Source organism: Apiotrichum porosum (assembly GCF_003942205.1).
Source record: "Apiotrichum porosum strain DSM 27194 chromosome Unknown scaffold_12, whole genome shotgun sequence".
NCBI lineage: Eukaryota > Fungi > Basidiomycota > Tremellomycetes > Trichosporonales > Trichosporonaceae > Apiotrichum > Apiotrichum porosum.
In genome coordinates, this window is record NW_021167119.1 from 516,001 (window position 1) to 539,164 (window position 23,164).

Sequence of the window (23,164 nt, forward strand, 5' to 3'; positions counted from 1 at the left end):
TTTGCATATCGGAACCCCCATCAACCGTCGTCTTGCTCGTCTTGTCACTGCCTGCACCCTTCGTCTCGTCGTCGACCGGAATACTGTTGCCGTCTGCTGCTCTCCCCCACTGAGACGCAAGGCTCTGACCGACTGTCGGCACAGGTACACCATCCCTGGTGTGAACCAGAGGAGGAGACAACCTCAACGTCCCAGAGGCCTTCCAACGTGGCCAGCCGACGCGGCAGTTCAGCAAGCCATGTTCGTCCCAAGACAGCGAACTTCAACCAGCGTGCGTGCCGCGAGCAGAGCAAGCTATTTGGGCTCCCCCCGCAGCTGGTTCGACTCCAAACCGCCGGGGTCATCTCGGGCATTCGATCTAGTCCGTACAACTCGCAAGGCCCAGTAGACTGCCGCCCTTCAGGCCACCGTTGACAGTCCCTCAAGAACAGCGGAGGATCTTGTCGGATCTGCTGTCGACAGGTCCGGCCGTGGGTTCAACCTGTTGCAGTGCCACTCTCAGTCGTGCGCGACCACCTATTGGTCCCGTTCGGTGCCAGCGTGCACCCTCGCACTAACTAGAGTGCGATGCGTGTCTGTCTCTCTCTTTTCGTATCTATGCATCATATCGTAACAACAGAATACGAGGAGGGTGTGGTGTCGAAATAGGCCCCTATAAAGTGCAGTTGGATGCCCGCGATACAGTTAATCGGGGCGTGAGCAGTGATGCTACCATGCTTCAAGAGGTCGGCGATAGACGAAGAGACAATACCACAGACTTTACAGACCGTACCGAAGACTCACCAACAGGCCGCGAGGAGCTTGGCCGCAGCGGCCTGAATGTCGAAGGCGCAGAGACGATGTGGGCAATGCCTCGCTGGTACGCTGGAAGCCGTTGTTGGGGGGGGGGCGGGCGGCGGCATCAAAGACGGCGGCCGAGCCTGGCCTGCCTGTGGATGCGAGTTAGTGGGAGCTACGCCCTAAAACTGTCTGCACAGGGGACATACCAGGTCAGCGGATCAGCGGCTTGTCGGTAATGACCTTGCCTCCGCGGCAGCTGTAAACGGGGGTCTTGCCAGGGTTTGCCAGGGTTGCTGTAGTTTTCGGCGAAGCGCTGGAGAAGTTTGGCAGCAGTCTCCGCACCGGCCTTGGCGGCAGGCGATTGGTCCCTAATGTCTCCACCGGCAACTGGAGGGCGATAGCGTCTGTCGTGGCCCCACCCGGGTACCTCATCAGGCGTCCACCGCGCGCCTTCAAGCGTCAATCAACCAGATCATCAGGCGACACAATTTCCGGCCACCATCTCTCTCGTTGCTGAAACAGCTGACGGTGACATACCTCAATGTTTTGCTTGGCCGATTGGAAAGGGGTTGCACACCCGCGCTCGGCGACCTGGAGAGTCTCCAGATACACTCCTTTGCCTTCAAAGAAGGTGTCAAGGCGAGTGCGGCGCCTCACCAGTGCAATGCACGCGACGACAGAAGCAGACGTCGAAAGAACGCCCGCGGCGATAGCAAAGATGACAGGCAGAGAGGTGGACACGGGCGGGTACCAGCCGGCGGCGAGGATAGGAGCAACCGCAGGGGAGAGGGCACTCAGAAATCGGAGGAGGAGGAGGAGGCGGCTGATCAACATGTGCACGGTAAAGTTAGGGGAGCCAGATCGATAGAAGAGGGCAAGAAACAACATACCAGGTCAGCCCTCCCAAAGTGAGGACCTTTCCGTCCCTGCCTACGTCGACTGGAATCTTGTGTGAGTGGGTGATCGAAGGAGGTTGGGTGGATGGGAGAGCGATGGGTTGGGAATTGCCGGGGGTTGGGAAATGCCGGGTACACCATGTCTGCGTCCGCGGTGGCCACGGTGGGCCAGCTTTTGGGCAACCCTCCTAGATTGGAACGCCTGCGGCACAAAAAGGCCATTGGCGGTATTCTGGACCAGCCTCACCCTCATTCGTGAAGATAGCTGCCACTCTCTTGCAGAGTCCGACCTAGTTGTGTGGCTGTTTCTTCTTGGTAGGATTGAGGTCTGACTTGCTCTTTGATATGCAGCCGGGGCAGGCGGCTTCGGGGCAGGAGGCGATGTAGAAAGTGTGGAAACGAGTTGCATGAAGAAGAAGAAAGAAGATAGATACGGTGCCGGCCTAAATACCCTGAGCCCGAGCCCGAGCAAAGTGCCCTGCCAACAGAAGGCGTTCAGTAGTATGAATGTCATGTGGTTGTAGGAGGAGATCAAGTTGTTTGGATGTGGCACGCCTGTTGAGCTGGACAACTCGGTGGAGAGTCTTGATATTGTCCTAATTGGAGGTTCTGGGCCTTGCTGTGTTTCTGGGCTTAACGCCTGTCGAGTCTTGACAGTGTAGGTGTCTTAGTTTGTAGATGCATTGGTTGGAGCAGCCATAGGCCTTGTCAGTGGCAGACACCATAGATGCCTGCCTCTGTGAGCATGCAACCGCGCTGGTATGGACTGACAGGCCTACACCCATTCTGTGTATGTGTACAATGCATATCTCGCCAAAAGGGGCTGTGGAGGTCAGGGTGCGAGGGCGCGCGGCGACGGTGTCGATGAATGTGGCGGAACCGCAACGACCTTTCGGCGGGGCACTATAGCCACAGGCTACATACCGATGGCGCGCTCTCCTCGCACCGTCACATCCACACGATTCCCACCACTCCATGCCACACCACACCACACGCGACCACCACAATGTCTACCGACCTTGGGACCCTTTGCGTTTATGTCCAACTTTGTCTAATTCTGCTCGCTGCCTTCCACGTCCTGGTGAGGGTTACGGTCAACGTTCAGCCCATGCTCCGCGCTTTCAACTCTCTGAGCATTTTTGTCATGGAGATCTCAGTTGTCCTTCTTGCAGTCACTAGGTTGCACCCCGGTCGTATGGTACGTTTTGCTTTTATGGCAATAACACTTCAGCTCCCAAGCCCCCCACCTCGTGTCCATTGTCGACGGATACTGGAACGACCTTTGCGGGCAGTTGGAACTGGCATATCTGGACAGCATTCGTATCGTGCGCTTCGTGCGCGCATTCGCTTGACTTTCCTTGGGGTGAACTTTGAAGTTGTCCGCCCGCTTAAAATCGCTCTCCCCACGCTCGTCCGATAGCCACGAGAATACCAGTAATGCATTAGTTCGGCTGGCATTGTTGGTTGCAATTGGCTATTGTAAAGAGAGATTGTCTTAGCCGGGGGGATCCAGAGAGACACCTGGTGAGATTGCCATGTTCCTGTGGTCCATATCAGTGACGAGTGAACCAGTGGGACCTAGGCCATCGGGCAAACGGATTTGCAGGACCAGCCAACCCATCTAAGCCGACTTATGTACCTTTCCGGCCGGCAGTCAACCTACGTCGCGAATACCCCGAGATGGGGTGATGCGTTAGTGATCAGTGACTTGTTGCTCAATGATCACCACGACAGCGGTGACAACGACTCCATAGAGTGGCGAAGGAACCTTGCTTGCCAGTTTGAAAAGCATCATTCCCTGAGTTGTACCATGAGCCCATGCATGTGGCAGTGTCTTTCTCCGTTGTTGTGCAGGAGAAACCGATAGAGACGTTCGCGGGAAGAATCCTCAACGCGTGGTGTGTTTCTCGACCGCTGAAGAAACCCATATAGACGTTCGCGGAAAGAATCTTCAACGTGTTGTGTGTTTCTCGACCGCTGGAGAAACGCATAACGCCCCTGACAGACAGGTCCCATCCCCCACAGGCCCTCGGCATTTTGGTTCCGCGCACAGCGCGCCTCAGTCAGCACGTGCGCAAAACGCTCTCGCTCGCTCGCGTCCTTGCTCTTTGCATTTGCCCCTCCTGTGTGTACACGGCTCAAATACACCCTCGTTTCCAGTATTTAAATTGTAATTTCCCATACTTATATCTTCACTCTGCATTCTTCTTTATTCAAACAGATTAAGAGTCAAACTATCCACTCTCGACCCAGTGTCAACCTCATCAACTCCGGGTTGATTCTCAAGGGTCTGTGCCACACCCCTCAACTCCACGTTGAGATTCAACATGGCTCTTCATTCCAACACCTCCTCCCCAGCATCCTCGACCTTTCACTTAGTCAGCAACCCCTCTCCCTTCATTCTTACACACTCATCACGTCATTCAACCGCCCGGTTCACCCACCATGTCCCTCTCGGCCTTGCTCAGGTTTACCCTGTACGCCAGCATCATCTTCACCATCGTTTTTGGACCATGTCCCGTCTTCGATCGCCTGAGTTGGTTCGCCCCCAGCGTGTATGACAGCCTTGTGCATGTCCCCAATAGTGATCCTGTGACTTCGTCACCCCAATCCATACATACGCCTTCGATCTAATCTGTCCACAGCAAGACGAGGTCACTGCCGGTTTTGATCGCCCCGCAGCCCCCACCTGTGCCATTTCGAAAGGTCACTCAGCTGCCCCACCCTCTGTTGAGAACAAAAGCTGGGGATCGCTGAGTAAGTCTAATACCCAGCGTTTAACACGCGCTTACAGCTAGCGGGGCACATCAAACGTCAAATCTTTTGCGAAATGTGGTTCACGTGGGTGAAGGAGGATTCCGAAACCCCCCCCCCCCCCCCTTCGTACGCATCAACGCCAGCGGTGGCTCTGCTAACAAAACAGTGCCGACAAGTTCATGGCCATTGTGTGCGCCACCTACATCCTCTCCCTCTGGTTCCTCAAGCCCATCCCACGCGCGCGCCGCAACTGATTTGATCGGTGTCACTGCCTACTGCACCACCCCGCATTCTTCTCTACACCTCGCGTGCTGCATTCCCTAGTCGGGCACAACCCCCCACCCAAGCTTCTATTGGTGCTCCGTGGGCGAGATGGGTTCTGCAATGACGAGTGCTTTGGGTGGAAGATGTTGTCCCCACGTCGTTCATCTCGTGCTACCATGGGCCGCGGCTGCCCCAGACGTGGTTGTGACGAGCCTTGCCAAAGACGTGTACCTCTCACGAACCGCAGTTCACTACCCCTTCCCTGCCAGGTGGGAGAGCACCGCGGCCTGATTCCACTGCCAAGGCCAGCACAACGTTGTCAGAAACAGTCATTGTCCAGCCACCCCTTTCTCGCGGTGCCTCTGGTGTCCTGATCCATGAGCACCACCTGGGGAATCGTGGCATTGTGTCAATTCTCTTTCACCGAAAAGCAGGGGCTGGAGCTTCAAACCGTCCGTGAACCCCGGTGATGCCGACGTGGACGCCCCAGCCTCGGAAAAGGCTAGCTCTTCACCGTCGCCACCATCCTCACTGCCCACCGTGGGGACATGTGCTTTCCGTTCAGGTGCCTTTGGCGCTCATGAGATAGGCGCGTATTGCTTCGAGAACCTGGTTGTCAGTCACTTGCAACACGAAGGAAGGGGCACCAGTTCCCCTGCACTAGGTACCATGTGGCCCTTCTACGGGTTCCTCATGCTGTTATACATCAGTGAGGCTGCTGCAATGGAAGACAGTGTCCAAGCTGTGGTCAGACTAACAATTGTTGCTATGGTGTTCCTACGGTAGGGTGCCGGGCAATACCAGCCCAGGGAACAGGCCGGGAACCACAACCTGGGGGCAGTGGGACAGTGAGCCAGGTAGCGTGGCATGAACGAGTGGGCATCAAGACCGCAATGCAGCACTATCGATAGCCACACACTGAAATGGCGAAGACAAGGTCAGCCACAGCGGGGAGATTGTCGTACCTCGACGTGGACGCATGAGTAACACTGCCCATGCGTCACAACGTCGTGGACACTCAGCTCGTGCTCAAACCCCCAGGTCACTGGTTTCCCAACACTCTGCACTTGGCGCCTGTTACGCACCCAAATTACCTTGCGTCCAGTGCCACGCTGAATAGACCCTCCTCAGCCGCGCGCCGGACGTTGGCAAGTTGTCTCTTTCCTCGAGCCCTCCACGCACGATCATTCATCACGATAGCGCACGCATTGCACCACGGTGAGCTCCAGAGCCTGGACGTTAGCCATCATGTCTGGCGTGTTCACACAAGCGCCAGCGGTACGCTCCGAGCACGGCCGAGAGGTTCAAGGAGGTAATTCGTCGATGGGACGGTCCTTGTGGAGAGTGCGGTGGAGACATGTGTTGGCATAGACTTGTGTATACGGCAATGGGAAGGCGTGAACAGAGAGCTGATGCCCACCAATGTCGACAGGGTCGTGCAGCTGGGAGTCGGCAACGGTAGCGCAAAAGCCAGAAGGATGAAAGCGAGCGAGAGAGAATCTTTGGAGCCCGATGCCGTGTCTAGTGACTCGGGACCAACACGTAAAGTGCGTCACCGGTGGCGATCAAAGTATGAGAATTGCTACGTTGCGGCGGCTGCGGAGGGTCCAGCCATGTGCCCAATGGGCGGACGCCGTGCGGGGCTGCCGGGGCTAGCAATGGAACAGACTTGGAGGAGCGGGTGTTGGTGATGTCGCCACTGCTCGACGTGGAAGCGCGGTGGAGGAGTGGACCATGTTTCTGGGACACGGGGGGGAGGGGGGAAGGGTAGCTCGTCACGTGCGTCGCTCGTGTGGGTAGGCGCCTGGAGCAGGGCGCGGATGGCCTCGGGCGATCGGCACTGTCAGAGCGCGGCGTGTTGAGGAGGGTCGGACTGGCAGCAAGGGCGCGGGACGAAGACGTCTGCAGGGGACGCTGGCTGCGGTTTTGGGAAAGCGCTGGCGATGCTAGATACTGGGGCGCCGCCAACCCGTCTCTCTGTTCGGCAGAGTGTTGTCCGATTCGAGTTCGGGAGTATGCGAGACAGCCGAAGTCGGGAGGGTGGCGCGCTGCTTGCCGTAGGGGTGGAAGCGCGTGTTACTGCGGCCGGTCCTGGGTCCCGTGCTGCCGCCGCTGGTGATGGTCCCGCCAACACTGCGAAGGCTCTTTGTACTGGCGCGCGCGCTGCAGTACCGTCCGTGGTGGCCCTGTGACGCGTCAGCGCGGCCACTACCCGATGGCTCGTCGCGGGCGTTGTCGTCATTGCCCTCCGAACCGATACCGTCGGCTCCGATAGACGGGGCGTGCGAGCCCACACCATTTGGTCCAGTGCGGCGAGCTGGTGCTTGACAATGGCCTTTTGGTGCTCGAACTGCTGCTGCCGCGTCGTACCTCTTCGGTACGACGAGGTGGACTGGTCCTCGCTGGGGGAGCGTTAGCTGTGATACGGAACCAAGGCGCTCAACGGGGCACGTACCGGAAAAGCCGGTGAACGCCGCATCGCCTCGAGGGGTCGGGCTCACGGTAGCCTTTAAGCGAGTACTCGAGTACTCATGCCGAGGAAGAACAAATAACTTGGCAACCGGTGTGCCCGCCATAGCGGTTGACAAGTTTGTAGTATTCTTGCTCCATGGCTTTGCGCGTGTCAAGCTGCATAGCCATGGAGGGATAGTCCAACAAGAAGACATTGATTGTCTTGAGCGTGTGGGAGGTGACGAGCTGGCCGCCGCCGTTCTGTTAATGTTAGCGACGTGAATCGTGAATACAAGGCTACACGTACGCGTACGATGTCGGCAATGTAGCCGAAGAGGACGTGGTTCTTGTTTAAGAAGGCCACAATGTCTAGAAACGTATTGCAAATGGGGGCGAATGTGGGCATGGATGTGTGTGGGTGACGTGAGGGATGGGGTGGTGTATGATGGAAAGACGTTTAGGGATTGCGCCATCCATTCATCAAAAGCGAGTGCGCTCGGTTAGTACTCGGAGCGTTTGCTGCCGATAGGAAGGTCGCAGTCAATGGTGGATTGTGTTGCGAGTGCCACTATCAGTCGTGCGCGACCATCTTTTGGTTGCGTACGTTGCGAGCGTGCACCCTTGCACTGACTAACGCGCCATCATATCTCTCTTTGTCTCTATACACCATATCATGACAACAGCTATGGGCTTCTTAGGGCGCGGTCCCCGTAAATACTGTGCCCACGGAAGAGGTGAGCCTCAACCCGGCCCTTGGCTCTGGTGAGTAGCATACAGAGCGTGGCAGAGTGGACATCAAAAACCTAGATGCAGAACCATCGATTGGCGGACTTGGCTCAACTCGCCACAGCTGTCGTCATCTCGCACGGTGGGTCCAACCCCCACCAACGTCATGTGCACTTCAATCCAGCAGGTGTCAACGCGGCTGCCTTCCCACAGCGAGCGGCTGTTGCTCCACAGTCTCCCCTTGTTCACGGTTGTCCCGATGTACAGCAGTGAGCTGCCTGCCGGATTGGCCACTGCTGCGCCACCTGCTGCAGCTACGGTCGGACTGCCGCAGCCCGACCTCGACTACCGGGGTACGACTCCTCCATGCGCCACCCCCATCCAGCTATCCCCCCATGCCACTGACCCTTGTCACCACAGGTCTTCCGACTGGACTCGCAGTTCTGCGCACTCTGAGCAGATGTTCCTGCCACTACCCGTCTCACCTCTGAGGACGTCCCACTCTGCCCGCAGTCGGTATACGTCCCTATGACACCTCTGACGGCCACCGCCAGTGGGCCGGCACATGATGCAAAGCGGGTCCGGGCCCTCGTCGGCGGCCACCTACGTCTCCGACTCGCCACCGGAGCACAAATAACTGGTCTCTAGACCCTGTATGTCGTTGTGGTGTGTGTCTTGTTTGTGTGCGCGCGCTTTAACACACTAGAGCCCACCGTATTTGACTGGCCGTGTCCCTAGCACCGCTCTGCCTTCCCCCACGAAGGCTTGTGCATTGGGTTTGGCCAGATACGCACTTCAAACCCACCTCATCAGTGGAAGGTAATGGAGTCCCAACAGTTTGGCTCTTGGTGGCACCGCGCACCCTATGACCGCTTTCCCACCGGCAACGGCATTTTATAAGGGCTCTATCCCTGGGCCTGACGACCTACTCGCCCCACACAGTTGGGCCTCGTATTATAGTGTTATATCCTCTAATGAAGGTGCGGAAAAAGGGTCCAACAACAGCAGCTTCCATTAGTGCCGCGGCGCATTAGCAAAATGCAATGGGTGGTGTGGCTGACACTGGTCTGGAGTCGCCTCTTGCTGACAGTCCTCTGATTGCGCGCGTGGGTTGACGCGGCTCGCATCACCCCGTGTAAGCTCCTAGTATACCGCAACGTCAACGCAAGCCCTTGCGGTTACGCGAATCGCAGTGCTCCCTTCTAGATCGCTGTTACCCGAACAGGTTTAATGGTCCTTTTCGGATTAGGGGCAAATCTAACCAAATAGAACCAATTCGAACTCTCCAATACCACTCATACATGGGCCGACCGGACAAGCGAAAAGCAATAAGAAGAGGAACCGGAACTGCACTCGGGAAATTCTTGCAACCCGAGATTCGAACCTCCGGCCTCGTGAGGCCGGTTCGGAGGCGGCGGAATAGGCGGGATGTGGGGAGCTAATGTTGGCGAAGCCTCCCCGGCCGCATCACTATCCCTCCTCACCGAATATTTGTCTTTGCGTGCAGGCCCTATGTAGGAAAACACAAATTACATAATTGTTGAGATTACGTAACCACTTGCGCCACTGCAGTGTGGCACCGAGCTGACTGGAGAACGAGGGTACCGCACCAATGCTGCTCTTTCTGCTTCTTCATTGTCCTCATGCTTCTCTGTAGTGCTCGGGCCTCCCTTCTGTGTGCATATAAGCAGCTCTGTAGACGTCTATGCATCCCCATCCTCTTCTAAAAGACAAACTGCCAGCTTAAGACCATCGGTCTCGGGCACTAAACGGCATCAAATCCCAACACGTAATATTGGTCTGATGGCCCCATTAAGCCGATCATGCTCCTTCTGCTACTTCCATGCTCTGCAGCCAAATCTCTCATGACCAGGCCGTTCCCATCTCTCATCTGTCGCATCTGTCGCGAAGGTCGCTGTGCAGTCCACGTGTATCCGTCCGCATTATTGTTCTGGAGAGAATCATTCCGTCCGCACTATTGTTTTGGAGAGAATCATTGCCAAGATAGGGCGCCGTTTGCGCGCGACCGGCTCAGAGGGTACAACGGTGCGGTGGAGGTACTCACTGAAATGCGACCCTACTCAGTGTCCAGTTGCAAGAGTTGCAAGGCCAGATGAAACAGAGTCTTGACTGGTACGGGCGGGCGGCGGATCCTCTCGTCCGGTCTGGTAGCGGCTTGCCTGCTCTTTGATGCTTTCGTCCGTTCGGTGCAAATTCAATTGACAAGCCATTGACACTGCGGCGCCCGAGGCCTCATCAACAGTCGAGGAGCACAATGGGTGACTGTCCACGTTCTGATTCTCCACTTTCTGGTCGTTGTCGAGCACCCTCCTCTTCTCCGGGTATCCCCTCGTCGGCGAGCCATTGGGAATACTGCCGGTCGCATCTTACGGTGTTGTCCTTATTGGGACCACTTCACTGAAAGTCAAGCGCGCCGTCCTGGACCTCTTCCTTCACTTGGATGACCACTTACGTCCTTGTTTGTTCAATGCACTCGTCAAGTCGGTTCTGTGCAGGAGTGTCCATTTCTGGTGGTTTCCACTCACATTACAGCCGGCGGCGACCTTCCCAACAATGTTAGTTCTGAGGTTGAACCGCGGATAGACAACGTCTCTCTCTCCTAACCCAGACAGCTTTGCAGTCGTGTGCCAGACCAGCTGTGGCTGATAGTCAGGAGTCAACCGCCACGCCCGGGAATGTGCACTATGATCTGGTTTCGTCCTTGACCAGACGGGCGAGTCGAATGTCAGCAGTCCGCTGGTCGAGTTGGTCTGTTGCTGTTCCGCAAGTTCCAAAGACATGCACCAACATTTGTCTGTCAGAAATGGGTACTTGCGTCGGGTATCGTTTTTGGGAGAGGCTTCCTCACAACCTCTGCCCTTCGGTCACTCAATAACAGCTACGCACCACTACTCACAATTGCAATTGAAACTGGATGGTTCCCGCATCCCGCACACCGTTGACTCAGCAGATGCTTACCGCCAACCGACGTAGGCAAGGGGAGGTAGCGTCCCCCGATGTTCGTGCCACCGTCAACAACCAGCATGCTCGACTCCGTCTATCTGCACCAGCACCAAATGCATGCATGTATCTGAAAACCAGGAGACAGGCTGTTCTGCAACCATGGGACCCACTCTCTCAAAGATGGGGGGTGTTTTGACTGTCCTGTCCAGTTTTCAAGTGGCGCGCTCGTTCGTGGCGCCGTTTCCCAAAACATCCCAGGCTACGAACGTGGTATGATGGTCGGAGTTATGGGAACGGCCTGTTCATTGTCTAGTCCAGAAACACGGCAGTAGATGAATGCCCACAGAGTCGTAGGTGGCCGTGTTGGTGGCTGTCTTTGGCAAGGGCCCAATGCGCGAGGTTCAGCGACCCTTCCCGGCCAGTAACCGAGCTGCGTGGCCCATACAGGTAAGCACACAGGCAGGTAGCGAATGACACCGGCGACATGAATATTGCATCTCTGCTCAGAGAACGACCCGTTTGGAGATAAAAGGCGGGTCGCGGCAACAGTGCTGGTGCCGCTTGCCATTTGAGAGTGCATTTCACATGCAGCTGTAGTACAGACAGGATGTTTTCATTTAAGGACATGTGTTTAAGGATTGTGCGATTCACTCATCAATGTGCTATCAGGGAGTGCGCTCGAATGCTACGCGGAGGGTTTGATGGTGAGCGGACGGTCGCCGTCAGTGGTGGTTTGTGTTGCGAATGCCACTGTCAGTCGTGCGAATGTACTTTTCGTTGGGTACGGTGCGACCGTCCCATCTCTTTTTGTGTGTATGCTGAGTATCGTAGCAACATATGGCATATATAGGAGAGGAGACTTGGGAGGTGACATTGACCTGGGGTGACGCAACATGTAGAGAGAGAGAAAGGACGAGTGGAGCAAGAACGGTATCACATGTCGGGTTGTGAATCGGGCACCACGGAACCCACTGAAGAAGAAGAGGACGAGGGGTGGGCAGACTTTGAGGAGTGGGCCGAGGGCGAGGTCGCCATGCGGGCAATGGGAGGGCGGCCCAGGCCGAGGCCTTCGTCGCCGCGGGGCACGGGACGCAGGGACTTGGTGGACGAGGCAGCCGGGAGCACGGTGCGCGACGACGAGCCCGCGAGCTGTGGCGCGGGTGGCGGCGTATCGAGCCAGGTGCCGAAGCGACCGACGCCGTGAGGGGCGACCTCCCCTTCGGCAGCGGCTGCGGGCACGGGCTGCGCGGGAGCTGCAGCGGGACCCAGCTCACTGCCGCAGGGCCCAAGCCCGCGGCCCGAGGATGGCGCGGGCACCGGAGGGGAGAGTTCGGCCGCGCTTGGGAGGGCTTCGGCGAGGTCCAGGACGGTGCCGAACGGTCCCAGGGCGGTACGGGCAGCGGTGGTGACGCCGCCGGTCACACTGTTGGCGGAAACCGCCCGGCTTGCGCCCGAGCCCTCACTGTCCGACGAGGACACACTGCGGGGGCGGGGAAATCTCTTCTGCGAAAGCGGGGGGAACGGGAGGTCCACGGGCGCGGGCGAGTCCTCGGTGTCGGTGTCCCCTCCCGTCTGGTCGCCCGCCTCATCCCCCCCCTCGTCGTGCTGGGTGTTGAGCTGCGTGGGGCTCGGCCCCAGGCGCCCCAGAGCCCTGGCGGAGACGGCACGCTTACGGGCGAGGGCGACACGCTTCACAGGTGCGTGGCGGGCCTCCTTGGGAAGGTCCTTGGAGTAAGGAGCAAACCGGACGGCACTCCTGCTACCGCCGCCACGGCGACTGCTGAGACCCCTGACGCTGGAGCTCGGGCGGGCGCTGCACACGCGCTTCTTGACCTTGGGAGCGCGCTCGGAGTCGGCCTCTGGCTGCGTCTCTTCGTTGAGCTCGGTGTTGCGGGACCCCTCGCTCTTGGCGTCCTCCTCCTCGTCCTCGCTCAAGTGTGGCAATCCCCAGGTAGTGGCGTCCACACGAGCGACGTGGTTAAGAGCTTCCAGTTGCTGACGCTGCAGTTCCCTCTGTTGCTCAATGTAAGAGCGGCGGGTGGTACCAAACAGGTATGACGAGTTGGGAAGTTGGGTGCTACGGGGGCGTTAGTAGCTATACTGAACCACGCCACAGAGAGTATACGTACTTGTAGAGTCTGTGGAGACCGTAGCGACCCATCAGACCCGGCCACATGTAACCGTTGGCGGCCGTCTCGAAAACCCAAGTCGTTGTGACGCACACGACCAGGTCGTAGCCAAGCAGGCCGTACTTCTTGACGAGGCGGTAATACTCGAGCTCGAGCCTCTCGCGTGTACTTGCTTCTACCCACATAGGGGGGTAATCGGTGAGGAACACGTTGATAGCACTGTCCTCAAAGAGCGTGGCCACCTTTCCGCCGCCATTCTGATACCGTTAGCCTCGTGAACGGTCAATCCACTGCCAAACCTACCTCTATGATTTGGGAGAGCAGCTTGAACTGCCAGTGGTAAGGGCTGAGATACGCTACTGTGGTGGAGAAGAGACCACTCGCAGGGGCGAAGCCTTGAATGTTGCGCATGGTGTGGATGTTGTTGAGGGGAAGGAGAGGGATTAGGAAAAGGAGTAAACACAGAATGATGGGCGCGGGCGCAGACGCTCAAAGCTGCCCCCGCTGTGCTCACGCCCAAAAATGCCCCCGTCAACCCCCCATGGGGAGAGTTTTATCCCGTCGCGCGTTGTAGCACAAAGCATTTCCCCAGCAATACATCCTCAATCGACAGGCCACACGGCGTCCGTCAAGACTCACTGCGACAACTACATAGGACCTGGGGGGTCCCTCACCCCAAGCGGGTGGGGAATGGGTTGGGTTGCTAGGGACTGGCGCTGCTGACTTCATTGTTATATACTGGCATCCCTGCCACTGTCATGGGTGTGTCGCTCGCACGAAATCGTAGTCCATATAATGCACCCAGATCGCAGGGAGACCAAGTAGGAATGCGGCACCGTGTCGCCGGGCGTCACGGGCGCCGTCCCCAAAACAACTTGCCATCGTCCCTCCCCGGGAACCAAGCAACTGCACCAAGAATGAACATGCATCTTCGACCACTGAGGGTTGGTCGCCAGCGTCCGGTCTATGTACCCTGCCACCATCTTGGCAGACGGTTGACACCCAATCGTCGCGTACTTGGACCATGTCAGGTTTGTGACAGCTCGTTCCATGAACGCTACCTGCTGCTGCCATCCTCGGTACTCCGGGGTCGCTTGGCGAGATTGGCCAGCGGGGTGCGGGAACGGGGTTTGTAGGGCCAGGTAGAAAGGTGGCACCACTCACATGGCATGCTACCAGTTTGACCTTGGTGATGAAGCTGCACCTTTCCTCGTTTGGGCTGGGGCGGTCCCCCTGATCGACTGCACATGTCTGGGGCGTGCCTGCCTCCTGCGGTCCGAAGTGCTCAGTGCGCGTGGTGCCAAACAGATACGAGCTGGTTTGGAGCTCGTTGCTAAGGGAATGTTAGCAGCACTACGGATTCAAGCAACGAAGAGCATATGTACCTGTACAGGCGGTGCCGGTTGTAGCGGCTCTCCTCGTACGGAGACATCCAGCCGTTGATCGCCACTTGGTAGACCCACGACGCCGTCACACAGACGACGTCGTGTTTGTCGCGGATTCCATATCGCTGCACCACCTTCCGGAAATGTTCCTCCTCTACCTTGCGTTCGTCCAGTGGCATACCCACGTGGGGGTAGTCGACGAGGTACACGTTGATGCCGGGGGTGTTGAGGGAGTCCGTGACCCAACCCAGACCGTTCTGTTACTGTCAGCCATGTGAACCGTCACGCCATAGGGCAAACTTGCGTCGATGATGCGCTTGAGCACCCAGCGGTCGGGGTGCGTGGCGGAGATGTACACCATAAATCCTTTGAACAGCTTGCAGATGGGCGCGATCTTGAGGATCTCGTATCCCGACATGGCGGTGTGTGTGTGGGTAGATGGATGAGTGAATGGATGGATGTGTAGGAATGGGGGAATATGGGAGGAAGAGAAAGAGGACAACGAGGACGCGTCAACACACACTGATCAATGATCCGCCCGCGCCCCCCACCGGCCCCAAACTCGTGTGTCGCGTCCCCTCAAACATGAAGGTATGGCCCGCACAATACCCGTTCTGTGCTCGCACCGTGCACAAAACAATGAGCAAGCACAGTCGACGGGGAAAGGCATGTCTACTACCTGGGGGGCTCCACCCACAACCTCCCGTGCTGAAACGTGCCGTGTTCCATACTGTCCGTCGCCGCGGCTTGTTGACGGTCCACAGTGTCATGGCCATTGTCTTTGCCCCGCACTTGTCTCGCCGTCGTCCCCACCGATGATTCACACACAATTACAACACAGTGTTGTGGCGCGGTCAAGGCCGCCAAGCAGCTTCTTCCCTGCCAAATAAACAACTGCCTTGAAGAATCATCGTCCATCGCGGCTGCTGGCGGCCACTGTTCTTCCGATCTCCCCTCCCACGAACTGGGCACACTGGCAACACGCAATACTCGAGCACTTGGAGACTGGTTTCTTGTGGTGATGCTTCCTGGCCACCACGAGCGCCTCGCTGTTCCCACAACGGTCGCTGTCATTCGTTCTGGGCGGCCTCCGGCTGGACGGACTCTGGCCAACATTGACCACTGGCAAGTACCGGCGACAAAGAATGGCGTCGTAGCTGATCGACGCCGGCGTGGAGACAGGGATGACAGGTGCAGACGTGGAAAAGGGTGGCAACCGCCCCAGGGTCCCCTACCGCCTCAACGTTGTCCGTACGCCGCCCGTCGACGATGCACCTTTTGCTGTGCAACCTTGGCTGACGATGAAACTGAAGGAGCTGCGATGACTACGGCCACCACCCACTAATGCCACGCCATGCTGCAAAACTTTGCTGATTGACACTGCCATCGTGTCCCAGAAATTGGCGTCCTGGGAGGAAACTCTCATCGAGCCTGCGCCACACAATGGCACATGATGGCCCCCAGCTGCAATCTAGCCTGGCACGCTTGCAGTTCGTGACCGAAGACACATTATGCACTGCACCCCTGCCGTGCCCGAGACTCGCGTGGCTGACGTCTTTGGGAATTGGGATGGCTGCGGAGCTAGTCCGACATGGTGGGTGAGACTCGTTCTTTGTTGGACCTGAAGACTCTTCTCCTCGGATTCACGCTTGGTTATTTATCGGTGACGACGCACGACGGATTGTAGGCGGTGGTGATCCAGATCTGGAGCACTCGCCCTCTGGCCTCTGGGGGACGAATCCCAACTCGGCGTTGTGACATTACCCGAAGGGCACAAATAAGGCTACATAGCATTGTCAAACATGAACAGCGACGTGCGGCTGTGACAGTAAAGATCAACACGCCGGACGGACATCTGGAGGCCGGCCAACTAGAGCTCCAGTTGCGAGTCGGGCATGGTGATCGAAACGAACGACGATGGGCGCGACGGCAGGGGCTTGAGGGTGGAGACTCGGGAACCAACACCGAACCCGTGGCGAGGGTGCCAATCAGTGGGGACTGACAAGCGCTGCCAGTCTGACGACAGCTCCACCACTCGGAACGAGCACTCCCCAGTTGAGGGCCAGAGACTCTGGTCGCCACGGCGGGCAAGGATGGCCGCCCAGGCCGAGGCTACGGTCGCCCACGTCGAACGGTTGGAAGGAGTGGTAGGACCCGTTGCCACCGTGGCCGTGGTCGGATGTGGTCGCCGCAGGCGCCGGCGACGACGAGGCGGACTGTGCCAACTTGGGTGTGCCGGGTGGCGTGTCCAGTACGGTACCGTAGGGTCCCAGGCTGTTGGCCGCGGCACCAGAGTCGGCGGCAGGCGTTGTGGGGCCTGGGACGGGTCCAGGAGAAGCATTGGTCAGGACATCGGGTGAGGCGTGCGTGTTGCCCCAGTCCTATGCAGTCCTAGATGCGGCACGTGTCGCCACACTGCAAGCGCCCGCGCGTCTTCTGCGAGAGGACGGGGAACGGGAGGTCCTCGAGGGGAGGCTAGAGCTACGTGTCCGTGTCCGTTTCGGTCGTGTCCTGGCCCGGCGTGGTGAGCTGGGTTGGGCTTGGATCTTGCTGAATCCTGGGCATGTCCTTGACGCGCACAAGGGCGCGTCCCTTGGGCGGGCCGGCGTACATTGGGCGCTTCTTGGTGTAGGGGGCGAAGCGCGATCCCCTGCCGCCGGTGCCGCCGCTGCTGCTGCTGCCACTCAGGAAGCGGGAGCTGGGCTCCGGCGTGGCCTGAGTGACGGGGAGCTCCAGCCCCACGACGCTAGAGGGGGGGCCACTACCGGACGGTGCGTCGTCGTCGTCAACTACCGTGTCACCCCCGACCGTCCAGTCCGAGGGCACGCAGGTCACGTGTGTGAGCTCGGCAAACTGGCGGCGGAAAGCATCCTGCTGTTCAAAGGTAGCGCGGCGAGTGTTTCCAAACATGTACGATGAATCAAGCAGCTCGTCGCTAGCGAGACGTTAGCAGCAATAGAATTCATATGGCAGACGTACCGGTAGAGGCGGTGTGCGCCGTAGCCGTGGAGGCAGTCGGGGTACGTGGTGTCGAGGATGTAGCCCTTGACCGAGGAATCCGTAATCCACGCCGTGCTAACACAGGCCACGTCCCGGCGATTGCGACCGCTGTAAAGGTCGACAAGCTTGTAGAACTGGATCTCCATCTGCTTGCGAGACACAATACCCATGTTCATGGGTGGATCATCCAAAAAGTAAACGTTGATATCGGCGACCTTGTGTGAGTGGACCATGCGGCCCTCGCCATTCTGTCAATGTCAGCCGTAGAAAGCGACAGCGCATGATGAAGCTTACTTTGTCAGCGCCAGTGGAGAACGCTGAAGATGGGTGTGATTCAGGAATGCCACGACGCCCAAAAGTGTTGCACACAGGGGCGAAGAAGTTGGGAGAGTCCATGGATGGCAGGATGGTATTCTATGGAAGCAGTTAGCTCCCGTCCAGGTATGGCGAGACGAACCTAGAGACCACAGCTTGATAAGGCCAGGACGTCATCACGCAGAATACGTCACGCTGGTTGCGTCTCCCGTAGCATCGAATCAACTTGAAGAACTGTTCGTCCTGCTTCTTGCACCCTCCAACGACATGCCCGAGTCGAGAAGATATGCGTTCATCCCTGGAGCGCAGGGCCAGCTGGAGGGTGTTTAGAATACTAGGGTGTACAGCAGCGCGGCAGTTGTGGATGTCGTCGACGATGTCTAGCTTGAGTTGAGGGTGGCACAGTATCTACCGTGGTGGTGCAAAATGTAATCATATGCAAAAGACTCGTGTTAACTGTCGCAAAAAGCAATAAGAGTGAGACTTGAACGAGTCCCGAACCAATCTTGCAGTCCGGGATTCGAACCCCTGGCCTCGTGAGGCCAGTACGGATCCTCCACAGATGCGGCGAGTGATCGCTCACCCATTGCCGACTCACCAGTGACCTAGCCGGTTAACCGCCAATTCCGTGCGTCCTCATATAGCCCGAGGCGCAGCTACCAAAAAACGGAGTTGCTTAACATTTGTTTGCCCATCAAGCGCTTCATGCTCTTTGCTGCTTTACAGATGTGTGTCCCCTCTGTTATGATCAAACCACTGATCCACTGACCTATCCGTGGGGAGGATGCCAAATAGCCGTCAACATCCTTTTTAAAATGATATTTATGTTTAGCTGTCATGTCCCCTGCCCACAGCGGTACACTATCTTGTTCTTTCCTTTCTGTTTCCGGGCCCACACACTCCCTCCTCTTGGGTATAGGTAAGCAGTCCATGCGTGCATGAGTGAGTGGAAAGAGGCTGTATACACCTACTTTGGTCAAAGGAGACAGTCCATCACGCACAACAAGGCTGTCGTTCTGCCACTCATGCCTGGCATCCTCCACGAAGCCGTAGAGACGCACTCCGGCGCTTATGGCAATATTGCCAGTCTACATGCCTCCAGTCAATTTGCGGAGAGATGTCATCTTGACCGCGCCTGCCCCATTGACCGCCGCTGGGAATGAATTGCTGAATCGCGGCACGCGAACATGGCTTGCAGGTGTAACAAGTGTTGTTCTCAATGGGATCTCCTTCCCACACCATGCCTCTACTGAAGGGAGGATTTACCGTCCTCAGATGTTCCAAGGAGCGTTGCATGCGTTGAAGCAAGTCATTTGACCGCCGTGATATTGGGAACGACGTCTGGACTGGGACAGGCGGGCGCGCGTGTCCGATCCCCACACTACGATGCATGCCAATGTGTACCAGCTCTAACTAACATCTTGGCCTGCAACGTGCATACTCTGGACACGGTCATGAGACATGGAGTGGCATAGGTGGTGCATAGGGGCAACCGAAACGGAACAGCCTAATATGAGGGTTCGAGTACATGTGGTTGATCGAGAAAGTCAAAGAGAACAGAACGACAAGTTGAACCCGCTGAAAGCTTAGCAATCAGGTTGCGAGTCGGGAATTGCGCTCCAGGCGGGTGAAGTGCTGCGAGACGGAGCGTTGCGGTAGGGAGTGGTGGGCGGTGACTCTGGAACCAACACCAAACCTGGAGAGCCGGCATCCATCTGCGGAGAGGCTGGGGGGCTGCCTGCCTGGGAGTCATCGTAGATTGCCGAGGGCGGCCTTGCAGTCTGCGGGGTGCTGGATGTGGGCCATCGCGACGGACGGGGGAGGGTAAGCTCCGGAGCAGAGGCGGTCGTCGCCACGGCGCGGTCCAGACGTGGGGCAAGCAGGTCGAGGTCATTGTGGAATTCCCGCATGGACCGGATCGAGGAGCTGCCGAGGCGGTAAAGGTGGGCTGTATAGCCCCGGTCGAGCCACGGCCGCGCGAGCCACTGCGACAACGACGACGCCTCGGGCGCCTGTGGGGGAATGTCCAGTATGGTTCCGTAGGGTCCGAGGGCGACGTGCGGAGCCACGTCAAGAGCGGAATCGGCGCTGGTGGTGGGGTAAGCGGTGGCGTCGGCAACATTGAGGAGGGTGCCACAAGGGCCAAAGAATCGGGGCGGGGCGGGTCGCGGAACAGCACCAGCGGTGGTTTCGTGGGCCTCGGGGGACGCGTTCCAGTGGCGCCCGCGGCCATTGCCCCTTGTAACCTCACGCTGGAGGGGCGGGCGCCTCCTCCTTTGGGACAGCGCGGGGAGGGGGAGGCCAGCCGAGGGTTCGCTGTCGGTGTCGGTGTCGCCGGGGTCCAACCCCAGCGCAGGGGTGTTCAATTGTGTAGGACTTTCACCTTGAGGGGTCGGGCGCGCGCCATTGACACGGAACAGAGCTCGTCCCTTTGGTGGGCCCGAAGACACGGCACGTGGCCTAGCGTACGGCGTGTAGTGGTTGGTGCTGCTGAGACCGCCGCTGGCGCCGTCGCCACTGCCCCTGACGCTGCGAACGATGCTGGGGCTCGCCCGTGGACTCAGCGACTGGCCCCACAGCGGCGGCGTCGCCTGCGTAACTGGGAGCTGCAACTCGTGGATCGGGGTGGGGGTTCCACTGCCTGACGGGGAATTGTCGTCCTCCTCGAACTCATCGTTGTCAACGGCGGGGCGGGCGCCGATCGTCCACGGCATTGGGGTAATCGGCAGGATCTGGCGTCCCATGGCGGCTTGACGCCTGATCTGGTCCTCGCGAGTGTCGCCAAAAATATACGACGACCGGGGAAGGTCCTCCCTAAACGGACGTCAGTGATCAGTGGCCATTGCAAGTGAAGGGGGGAGAGGGGACACATACGCGTACAGCCTGTAGGGTTCAAAGCGGACGTGGTGGTCTGGGTCGTAGAAGCCCTTGGCAGCGACCTCGTGTACCCAGGCCGTGTTGACACAGGCCACGTCTGTCCGCTTCGAGTCGCCATAGCGTTCCACTAACTTGAAGAATTCCACCTCCAGTGTTGTCCGAAGCGGTCCCGCCCGCATTGCCATGGACGGGTAGTCCAGCAGGAATACGTTAATGCTGGCCATCTTGTGGGACGTGACCAGTTGGCCGCCGCCGTTCTGTTATTGTAAGTCTTGTAAACAGTCAAAGACCAGCCAAACGTACGCGGATGATCAGGGCGATCAGCTCAAAAGACTGGTGATGTGGTGACAAGTATGCCACTATACCGGCAAAGGCGAGGTATATGGGTACGTTGGGTACCGATACGACGTTCATGGGGATTGATGTGGAGGATTGATCGTCCATAGGTAGCTGGGTGATGGGGTGATGGGTGATGGAAAGATGAGTCAACACACAGATCGGCGGTGGCTATCAAATCCCGCGCGCACCCTCCCAACGTGCGGCTCCAAAACCTGCGGCCACCAATCTGCTGGTTGGAGGCCCAACGGGTCATGCACCTGCCGCCTATTGTGACACTGATTCAAAGGCTATATCGTTTAGGATGTCCAGAACAACGCGACAGTGAAGGCGATCGGCCATACATAACACCTGGGGGGCTTACCAGCAAAACCCAACACAAGTGGTATGTGTGCTTTCGGTGGATTCCTTGGAACATGTGCCGCCTATGTCCCCACTCTTATGTACATAATCCGTCATCGAATTTGTAAGGCAGAACCCAAACAGACGACAGACAGACCAAGCCATAACGCTGCACCATACAGTGCCGCCGTCAAGGCCTTCCTGACTAGAAGCATCTGCAGTCTCTCCTTCCCTCGCCAATAAAAAAATAAAAATCCCCATCGTCCGCCGCTGACGGTTGACCGCTAACGTCCGGTCTATCCATCCTCTGACCATCTTCGCAGAACAGTTGTACAGCGGGGGACTGTCTTAATGCAGTGGTGGCGGCTCTTGTGACCGACCATAGATGCCAAGCTGTGGCAGGGAGCGTCGTTACCATCCCTCGTCTGCGTTCCCTTCTTCCCGGCGAGGGGCTCCGGCGGCCGCTCCCAAGCTCACCGTAGGCGCTTGTTAAGGTACGGGGAGAACAGGGCTCATGGTAAAGAGATGGAAAGCACCATGACAGGGTCCGCTACTAGCTGAACGTTGTCGGTGAGCCGGACGTCGAACCTATCGTTCGAGCGGGGACCTTCACGTCAGCGACTGCGGTTCAACCGCCGCGTGCGAAGACACTCAAACAACGTCCGTTGGCCCTGGTCCCCGAACAGATAGCACTTATTCACCGAGCTAATAAGCCGTCTGATGATAGTCTTCCATGAACCGGACTCCTGCCAGGGACCACTGCGCCATCCAGTGCCACATGACACTCCCAAGCTCGCAACAGGCCTGGAGTTCGTCGCAGGCCGAGAGTTCGTGAGCGAAGACGTTCATATAGGATGCGAAGTGAGCCTCTGGGTGTGTGTGGCCACGGGACTGGATGTCTTTGGCAGGGCCGTGGTGCTCTTTTGAATATGGTCGGTGGGATTCGGTCTTCGTTGGCTCCGCAGAAGGGTGTACTTTGATTTACCTTTTGAAATTTGGGTGTGACGCTGCTCGACAGATCGCAGATGGTAACGATAATGTCAGAATGTCAGACGAGAACAGGGAGAAACACCCGGACCGGGAGCAGGAGCAGCACGTCCGATGTACTCGGGGAGGAGGTGGCAGTGAGGCGGGGTGTGTTAATGTCAGATGTGTGAACCGTTCCAAGGTAGCGGAAAGGACCACTCACCAGAAAAGACGCAGACCGCCACGGCTCTCCTCAGAGGTGAGCAGGACACCACGGTGAGTACAGTGCTTGATGTACGCCCAAGGAACGACGAAGACGGGCGTCATGTGGTCGGCGACGGGCGCGTGCTCGTGGAGGTATTTGGTGGCTGCGTCGATCGAGGGCTTGATAACGTCTTCGGTTACGGTGTCCGCGTAGTTGCTCTGTGGTCGGTCGACCGCTACGAGCTTTACCTGCTTGCCACTCTTGACGTTCTTCTCGACGTTTGCACCCATACCCTGCACTCATGTCAGTCTGCTAATCATGTCTACATGAGAATGACCGCGACGCCAGGAGTACCAGACGACAGGTCTGTCTATACCCCCATGTGGTGACGTGGAGGGAAGGCGGCACTCACACGAAGGAGAAGGCGACCCCGGTGCCGGTGCCGATGGGCGAGTTTGGAATGGAATGGTAGCCAATGCCCCCGGCGGCGATGGCGCGGGGGAACAACTGGCGGGCGATGACTTCAGGCTTTGGTAGGTCGGAGTGCGGTGGATAGAGCAAGCAAGTTGATGTTTCGTTGGAGGACGGGGTGGGACAGCCTTGCATGAGGGATGCTGCGTGTTAGGGGGTTAGCTCCCAGCTCGTACCTGCGATGACATAGGAGGGTCATCCATTCAGGTCGTGAGAGGATGTCAGCGCTCAGGAAGGAAAGGCGTTAGCAGCATCAGCAATCCGCGGCTCCCACTGGTTGCGGTGGTAGCAACTTCTGGG

General features: G+C 57.9%; 7 protein-coding genes across 7 annotated transcripts; all 7 read right to left on the reverse strand.

Moving 5' to 3' along the window:
• Positions 1-901: 901 nt before the first annotated feature.
• Positions 902-1,614, reverse strand: EHS24_002237 (uncharacterized protein; the record flags this gene model as incomplete). Its single annotated transcript, XM_028617981.1, has 3 exons — positions 902-929; positions 987-1,230; positions 1,308-1,614. The coding sequence occupies 3 exons, from the start codon at positions 1,612-1,614 to the stop codon at positions 902-904; spliced, it is 579 nt and encodes a 192-aa protein (XP_028473659.1).
• Positions 1,615-6,643: 5,029 nt separating this feature from the next.
• Positions 6,644-7,554, reverse strand: EHS24_002238 (uncharacterized protein; the record flags this gene model as incomplete). The annotated part of the gene is made up of 5 exons (XM_028617982.1): positions 6,644-6,883; positions 6,958-7,099; positions 7,153-7,204; positions 7,259-7,409; positions 7,462-7,554. 5 exons carry the CDS (start codon positions 7,552-7,554, stop codon positions 6,644-6,646), a joined length of 678 nt encoding a protein of 225 aa, XP_028473660.1.
• Positions 7,555-11,771: 4,217 nt separating this feature from the next.
• On the reverse strand, positions 11,772-13,378 carry EHS24_002239 (uncharacterized protein; the record flags this gene model as incomplete). The annotated part of the gene is made up of 3 exons (XM_028617983.1): positions 11,772-12,915; positions 12,968-13,224; positions 13,271-13,378. The coding sequence occupies 3 exons, from the start codon at positions 13,376-13,378 to the stop codon at positions 11,772-11,774; spliced, it is 1,509 nt and encodes a 502-aa protein (XP_028473661.1).
• Positions 13,379-13,723: 345 nt separating this feature from the next.
• Positions 13,724-14,770, reverse strand: EHS24_002240 (uncharacterized protein; the record flags this gene model as incomplete). The annotated part of the gene is made up of 3 exons (XM_028617984.1): positions 13,724-14,300; positions 14,353-14,609; positions 14,678-14,770. 3 exons carry the CDS (start codon positions 14,768-14,770, stop codon positions 13,724-13,726), a joined length of 927 nt encoding a protein of 308 aa, XP_028473662.1.
• A 2,063-nt stretch (positions 14,771-16,833) lies between these two features.
• On the reverse strand, positions 16,834-17,748 carry EHS24_002241 (uncharacterized protein; the record flags this gene model as incomplete). The annotated part of the gene is made up of 3 exons (XM_028617985.1): positions 16,834-17,287; positions 17,332-17,600; positions 17,647-17,748. 3 exons carry the CDS (start codon positions 17,746-17,748, stop codon positions 16,834-16,836), a joined length of 825 nt encoding a protein of 274 aa, XP_028473663.1.
• A 1,505-nt stretch (positions 17,749-19,253) lies between these two features.
• EHS24_002242 (uncharacterized protein) lies at positions 19,254-20,988 on the reverse strand (the record flags this gene model as incomplete). The annotated part of the gene is made up of 3 exons (XM_028617986.1): positions 19,254-20,481; positions 20,542-20,801; positions 20,848-20,988. The coding sequence occupies 3 exons, from the start codon at positions 20,986-20,988 to the stop codon at positions 19,254-19,256; spliced, it is 1,629 nt and encodes a 542-aa protein (XP_028473664.1).
• Positions 20,989-22,407: 1,419 nt separating this feature from the next.
• EHS24_002243 (uncharacterized protein) lies at positions 22,408-22,999 on the reverse strand (the record flags this gene model as incomplete). Its single annotated transcript, XM_028617987.1, has 3 exons — positions 22,408-22,686; positions 22,748-22,763; positions 22,806-22,999. The coding sequence occupies 3 exons, from the start codon at positions 22,997-22,999 to the stop codon at positions 22,408-22,410; spliced, it is 489 nt and encodes a 162-aa protein (XP_028473665.1).
• Positions 23,000-23,164: the final 165 nt, after the last annotated feature.